Source organism: Onychomys torridus, chromosome 2 (assembly GCF_903995425.1).
Source record: "Onychomys torridus chromosome 2, mOncTor1.1, whole genome shotgun sequence".
In the NCBI taxonomy this organism is placed as follows: domain Eukaryota; kingdom Metazoa; phylum Chordata; class Mammalia; order Rodentia; family Cricetidae; genus Onychomys; species Onychomys torridus.
This window is the reverse complement of record NC_050444.1, coordinates 159,836,342-159,843,926: the sequence shown is the minus strand read 5'-3', so window position 1 is coordinate 159,843,926 and position 7,585 is coordinate 159,836,342. Positions and strand designations below refer to the sequence as shown.

General features: G+C 47.4%; 1 protein-coding gene across 1 annotated transcript in view; it reads right to left on the bottom strand.

The window, feature by feature from the left end:
• Nucleotides 1-787: 787 nt before the first annotated feature.
• Mtor (mechanistic target of rapamycin kinase) overlaps nucleotides 788-7,585 on the bottom strand; it is a 115,000-nt gene continuing 108,202 nt past the window's right edge. Inside the window, exons 55-58 of the mRNA XM_036179965.1 lie at nucleotides 6,305-6,385; nucleotides 5,977-6,057; nucleotides 2,304-2,409; nucleotides 788-1,706 (exon numbers count right to left, since the gene is read on the bottom strand). Of these exons, the coding sequence (XP_036035858.1) occupies nucleotides 1,691-1,706; nucleotides 2,304-2,409; nucleotides 5,977-6,057; nucleotides 6,305-6,385 (284 nt within the window). The 3' untranslated portion in view covers nucleotides 788-1,690. The remainder of the gene's footprint in view (nucleotides 1,707-2,303; nucleotides 2,410-5,976; nucleotides 6,058-6,304; nucleotides 6,386-7,585) is intronic.

Sequence of the window (7,585 nt, the reverse complement as noted above, 5' to 3'; positions counted from 1 at the left end):
CACAGTTAAAGTTAGCTTTTTTTCTGCTGGCCTGGTGATTCAGGTCACTAATCTCAGGACTGGGAACTAAGAGATGGGCCTGCCTCCGCCTCCCAAGTCCTGGGACTAAATAAAGGTGTTCATAACCACACTTGGACTGGATTTTTCGATTTTAAAGTTAAAAGACAAAAAACAAAATACCTGGGTGGGGAGAAAAAAAGAGACGTCTCAGCAGTTTAGAACACTCGGTTTTTTCTAGAGGATCATAGCACTCAGTCCTGAGGTTCATAACCACCTGCAAGTCAAGCTCTCAGGGAGCAGATGACTTCATCTGGTTGACATAGGCACCTGCACACATGTCATACGGGTACAGACACAGACATACATATGTAACTAAAAATTATATATATATATATATATATATATATATATATATATATATATATATATATATATATATATATATATTTGCTCTTTCAAGACAGGGTTTCTCTGTGTAATTTTGCTGCCTGTCCTGGATCTCAATCTGTAGACCATGCTGACCTTGAACTCACAGAGATCTGCCTGGCTCTGCCTCCTAAGTGCTGGGATCAAAGGCGTGCGCCGCCGCCGCCGCCGCCGCCGCCGCCGCCGCCGCCGCCGCCGCCACCACCACGACCACCAGGCAGATCCCTTTTTCTTTGTGTGATGTTGGGAACCAAACCCTGGGCCAGTATCTGTTAGCTAGTGGCCTACCACTGAGTTGCATCCCTAGCGTAGTTACACAATTTACAAAATAACTATGAATAAAAAGCCAGTCATATACATAAATATTTTTAAAATTCTGATGTCATTTATTGGCACAAAAATTACTCAGATACAATATGGTGTCTAGACACGTGGCTTCACTTTATACTTTGTGTATTTAATTGGATATTTACTTTGCTCATAATTCCCGACCTGTCCTAGTGTGTCTACGCCTCTGTGATCAGCACCTCTACAATAGCACTTGTGTTCTGAGCTCCTCCTGCTCCAAACACAATGTACTCATCCCTCATCAAACATAGGGATGGTGCAGGCCATCTGCACTGGGATCCTTGGCGCACCTGCTCATACATGGTGGCCAGGCATCTGAGCAATCTTCCATCCTGGAAGGTCAGTCAGGTCTTGTGATTTCAGCAGAAGACAGATCTTCTCACCCACTTTGGCCCATTCTGCAAAGGTTGCCACTGCGGTCCAGGGACTGGTGAGGTAACAGGATGGGTGAAGTGCTGAAGTCTGCATCCTGTGTTGGAGGCCCTGGTCAGTGTTCTCCAGGCCCCAGGCATTCCTGACTGTGCTGAGTCCACTGTCCCTGGGATGAGAGGATGGACTCGATGTTTCTGTCAGCAAATGCTTGTGATGAGTTCTCTTGTAAGCTAAGTCAAAACCCGTATTTCTCAGTTACCGATCTTCTGTTCCCCCACATCAAGGGCTTGGTTTCTGCAGGATTACTGTGTTTCATTGTCCGAGATGTCCGGGAACTGAATCAAGCCTTGTGTTTCTGACAGTGTCTTTTCAACAGCAGCTAGGAGGTTGGTTCAAACCAACTTTGAATATACAGTAGTTCTTTCCATATACATTTCAAAATATTTAACAAAGTCCAACTTTATGACCTTGGATTCAGTCCACTGGAAGCACAGACCAAGGTACAAAAGCCTCTGAGGAGATGCTGTGGTTTGCCAGGCTCTGGTTACCAGAAGGGACACCTAGAAGGGTGGACAGCAAAGGCAGTCAGTCATCAGAGCTCTTCTAAGCTTTACTCTAGTGCAGAGGACAGGTCTGAGCCCCGTGGGACTCAGTCAACATCTCCAGTCCAGGGCTAATGCCCTGAGGTCTCTAAGTTCTGCCCCTCTTTCAAATTTCTGCCTGGACACTCCAGAATTATCAATCTTTCTTTTCACTGTTCTCTCTTTAGTCACTGTGTCGGCTTTTCCTGTGCCCTTCTGCACCTCTGGAGTGACAACAAAAATCCAAAAGACCTGCAGACAAAGAAGGCACCCTTCCCATTCTAAACCACAGCTCTACATTTCTCAGTCCTCTCCTGTTAGACAAGGCGCATTCTCAGAGACCACAAACTTCTAGAGACATGAACCCATAACTGTCCTATATGGTCACTCCATCAAATCATCTTTTTACGCCTCAGTTTGAGCCTTCAAGTGGGTCCTCACTGCTTCTTTATTTTTTGAGACAGGGTTTCACCAGTGTAGCCCTGGCTGGCCTGGAATTGAAGAGATCTACCTCCCTTGTATCCCCAGTGCTGGGACTAAAGGCGTGTGCCACCACACTTGGCCAATGAAGCTTACCACCCAATGTAGCACTGGCAGAGGTTTTCATGGGATGTTGCTTGCTTGATAAGCAGCTCCACTTGGGTTGGAACATCCAAGGTGTCGTCATGAGAGAAATCCCGACCTAGGATGCAGAAACAGGAACACTGTCATCTGCACCTGGCACCAACACATCCCATGTTCCTGTTTGGCTCCACTGTCTATGCAGGCACAGTAAGTCAACTCTCACTGGAGCAGGAAGGACAGACAACACCCGCATTGAGAAATTTACTTCTGTGTCATCTGCTGGCACATGGGTCTCTTAATATAGACCCAATTCAAAGACAGGGTTTCTCTGTAGCTTTGGAGCCCATCCTGGAACTCACCTTGTAGACCAGGCTGGCCTTGAACTCACAAAGATCCAGATGGATCTCTCTCTCCCAAGTATTGGGACTAAAGGCATGCACCACCACTGTGAGGCTATCCTGCCTGGTTTTTTGTCTGTAAAGATTTTTAAATTCCTGTATGTCTGTATGTGTACCATGTGTGTGCCCTCAGAGGTTAGAAAATGGTAGGTATCAGATCCCTGGAGCTACAGTCACTGATGGCCACGAACCACTATATGGGGGCTGGGAATCATGGGATAACATGCTCTTCACCACAGAGCCATCTCTCCAGGCCCAACTCGCCTCTTCTTATTTTCTTTAAGACAGGAGAAGTGCCAGGTGGTGGTGGCGCATGCCTTTAATCCCAGCACTTGAGACATCAAGGCCAGTTTGGGTTACAGAGTGAGTTCCAGGAAAGGCACCAAAGCTGCACAGAGAAACCTTGCCTCGAAAAATTGAAGAAAAAAAAGAAAAAGATGGGAAGTATTTTGTTGTTACTGTTTTTTGAGAGTGATCTTCTGTAGCATGAGTTGGCCTGAATTATGTAGCTGAGGCTGGTCTTGAATGCCTGATCCTCCTGATTTTCCAAATTCAGGGGTTATAGTAGATGTGTAGCACCATAACCAGTTTCTTTTTTTTTTCCTTTTCCTCTCCTCCCCTTCCTTGTTGTCTTGGAACTCACTGCAGAGCCCAGCCTGGCTTCTACTTCTTAGCACTCCTCCTGCCTTGTCCTGCTGGGACTGCAGGTGTGAGCCAGCACCCCTAGCTGGCAGAGTGCCTTCCGTCCCACAAGGAGGACTAACTGTTAAAGTCTTCCTGTCTCCACAAATGCCAGAGCTTCTCCACTTCTCACTCTGGCCAGACGCCCTTACCTCCCAGGTTTCAGTTTTGGGCCCGAGGCTGTGCTGGGCAGTGTGCAGACTGATTTATTTCCATCAATTCCCTCTTCTCCCACAGCCCAGGAATTCCTTCCTTTCCTCTGACCACCCTGCCCTACCCTTCCGGACCATGAACCAGTTCTCAGAGTGGACCTCAGCATCGATGCAGACTTCTGTCCACAGAAGCCTGTCCTTGTCACCTGGTCCTTTCCTCCCCTCGGAAGCTGCTTAAGAACTTGCCACATCTCGCTGGGCAGTGGTGGCGCACGGCTTTAATCCCAGCACTCGGGAGGCAGAGCCAGGCGGATCTCTGTGAGTTCGAGGCCAGCCTGGGCTACAAAGTGAGTTCCAGGAAAGGTGCAAAGCTACACAGAGAAACCCTGTCCCGAAAAACCTAAACAAAAAAAGAACTTGCCACATTTCATTCTCTTCGACAGCTTCAGTCTGGTCACTGGGCTCCACACAGATGGGCACCAGTGTCTTGCTTGGAGTCATGTCTTAGGCATTAACAGCGGTATTTGTGGGTTTTTCTATTTTCAGGTGGTACTGGGGCTCTAAGTTAGTTTTATGAGTGCCAGGCAAGAACTTTACCATTGAGCTACATCCTTAGGCCAACCTTGGGTGTGCTCTCCTCAAGATCTCTTGCATCTGAGATTTTCACTTCATCAATGGTTGTCCTGCCTGGATACTGGAGCATCTGCAGGCCCTCCTGATGCAGGGTCCACCCAGCCAGCACAGGGAGTTTTCACAACACAGAAACTCGGGCTTCTTTCCTCTCCACTGTCTAATTGCCTCTGGTGCTTTTTCACTGCCCTCGGGATATGGTATGTGAGCCTAAGACCCCGACCCATCTACTTTGTTTTCCCTCGGCCAGAATGCTAGCCCTAGGATCTTCTTTCTTGCCATCACTCTCCACACAGGGTTCTGCTCCTTCTGCCTAGTGTCCACCCAGTTAACTCCTGTGGAGGTCTGAAGGAGAATGGTTCTCACCGGCTCACATACTTGAATATTTGGTCCGTAGTTGGTGGAACTGTTTGGAAAGGATTAGGAGGCGCAGTGGTACTGGAGGAGGTGTGTCACTGGAGTTGGACTTTGAGGTTCAAAAGCCCATGTAATTTCCAGTTAGCTCTCTCTGCCTCAGGGTTGTGGAATAAGAAGTAAGCTCTCAGCTACTGCTCAGGCACCATGCTTGCCTGCTTGTTGCTGTGCTTACCACCACCATGGTCATGGGCTCTAACTAACCAGCCAAAGCTGTAAGCTCCAAATAAATGCTTTCTTTCCTTCTTTCTTTTTCTTTTTCCAGAGCTGAGGACTGAACCCAGGGGCTTGTGCTTGCTAGGCAAGTGCTGTACCACTGAGCTAAATCCCCAACCCAATAAGTGCTTTCTTTATGAGTTGTCTTGGTCATGGTGTCTTATTACCAACAATAGAAAAGTAACTAATATACCCCTCTCGTAAACTTGAACTTCAGTTATTTCCTTAGGAAACTTTTCTGGAATTTTCAAATTAAATTAAACCCATCCATCCCAAGGCACCATAGCCTTGGATAACTCTTCTCCATTTAGTGACAGTGTTCCCCCTTAGATTCTGGGCCCTGAGAAGCCAAGGAAGCTGTGTGTTTTTACCATTGTGGTTCCTTTAGCATCTAGCACAAACAGGTACTTGATTAACTGCCTCTGCCACAAAAATGACCAGCTGACGCCCAGTGCCTGGCATCCTAGGTTTCCTGTGATGTTCACATCCTCTGTCAGGGCTTCTTATCCAGATGGAGACATGAGTTCAGAGGTCACACAGTAAGTGAGTGTGGAACAGGGTCTCTGGATTTCTGGCTCCCACTGGCTCCTACTCTACATGTAATAATCCACTCAAGAGAAGAAAGAGGATGACCGTGGATTGGCTGCTTCTTTCCAAAATCAAACATGGCTCCTCTTCCATCCTTCCACTGCAGTCCAAGTGGTCAGGCAACCTCCAGTATCTCACCATGAGGCCAGTAACTTGCCCCTGGAGGTGGCTGGTTCTGGAATCCACCCAGATTTCCAAAAGTGCCTCCCTTATCCCCAGAGCTAATGAGGTTAAGAGATGTCAAGGGATATTAAGGGTCTTCAGCAAGGAGAGCCAGGGGGGGGGGGGGGGGGGGGGGGTGGTCCACTGCTGCCTTGAAGCCACTTAAGAGCTACATGGAAGCCGGGCGGTGGTAGCGCATGCCTGTAATCCCAGCACTCAGGAGGCAGAGGCAGGCGGATCTCTGTGAGTTCCAGGCCAGCCTGGTCTACAGAGCTAGTCCAGGACAGCCTCCAAAGCTACAGAGAGAAGCCCTGTCTCCAAAAACCAAAAAAAAAAAAAAAAAAAAAAAAAGAGCCACATGGAATTGAATCCCAGGACAGTGGCTTGGCCACCCACTGAGAGAGCACTCTCTTCTTCAGGTGCCCTTTAACCCCGAACACTCACCAGTAAGTTTGTCTCGAACCCTGTTAATAATCTGAATAGCTTTCTTGTTTAAGGCTTCTGGTTTCACCAAACCATCTCCAACTGAAAGACACAAGAGTAGAAGCAACAGGTCCAAGGCTGCCCTGCTTCTGTGAAACACCTGTGAGTGTGAGCAATCCTGCGAGTGCGCCTCTGTCCTCCGCACACAATGTGGCGGCATTCTCAAGCCCTCTCCTCTCAAAGGCAGCTTTGGTACTTGCCTTGTTGACTCCCTTTTTGGCTCAGGGTTCAGTGTGACTGCTGTCTGCAGTGAGCTAATCACTGCCGCAGTTCCTCAGAGGGGACTTACTGAAAGAATGAATGGATTCTGGCACTGTGGTCCCTGCCTTCTTATGGGCTGGTTCTCCAAGTTCTACGCCGTCCAAAATTTCTAGGAAAAAAAAAATCTATCAGTAGACGATTCAAATACTAAGAAATCATTATTTTCTAATCCTTTTTTTTTTTTAAATTGAGAGGTCTCAGGTATTAGAGACTGCCCTTGAACTCCCCATGTAGGTAAAGACGACCTCAAATTACTGGTCTTCATGCCTCTACCTCCCAAGTGCTGGGATTAGATGCATGTGCCACAATGCCTGGCTGTCACTCTTGAATTTTTTTTTTCTTTCATTTTTTTTTTCTTCTGGAGCTGAGGATCGAACCCATGGCCTTGCGCTTGCTAGGCAAGTGCACTACCACTGAGCTAAATCCCCAACCGGAATTTTTTTTTAAACAATTATTTATTATGTATACAGTGTTCTGCCTGCATGTATGCCTTCAGGCCAGAAGAGAGCACCAGATCTCATTACAGATGGTTGTGAGCCGCCATGTAGTTGCTGGGAATTGAACTCAGGACCTCAGGAAGAACAGCCAGTGCTCTTAACCACTGAGCCATCTCCTCAGCCCAATTTTTTTTTTTTTTAATCTCATTTTAAATTAAGTGTATTTATATGTATGTGGGGTGTGGGTGCCTAAGGCCAGAGGAGTTGGATCTTCCTAGAGCTGGAATTATAGACAGCTGTGATCAAGCTCACATGGGTGCTGGGAACCAAACTCAGGTCCTCTGGAAAAGCAGTATGTGCTCTTAACTTCTGAGCCATCTGTCCAAACCCTATTTCTCTTTGTTAAATAAGAATTACATTTATCTCCGTGTATGTGAGTGCTGGAGGGAGTGAGCACATATGGAGGTCAGAGGACAGCTTTTAGGAGTTGTTTCTCTCCTTCCACCACGTGCGTCCAGGGCGTTAACCTCAGGTGGCCAGGGTCGGCCAGCAGTACCTTCCTTACCCACTGAGCTGTCCTGGGGATGAAACTCTGGGTTTCATTCATGTTAGGTAAGCACTTTTCTAAGCTACATCTTTAGCACTGACATCAGAAAGAGTAACATGGACGGAGGGATGGCTCAGTGGTTAAGAGCACTTGTAGCTCTTGTAGAAGACCTGGGTTTGATCCCACCACCCTCATGGTGGCTCACAATCAACTGTAACTCCAGTTCCAGGTGATCCGACACCTTCTGGCTTCCTCCAGGCATTCACGAACTATATAGACATACATGCAGGCAAAACACCTATAAACATACAAATAAAAAACAATG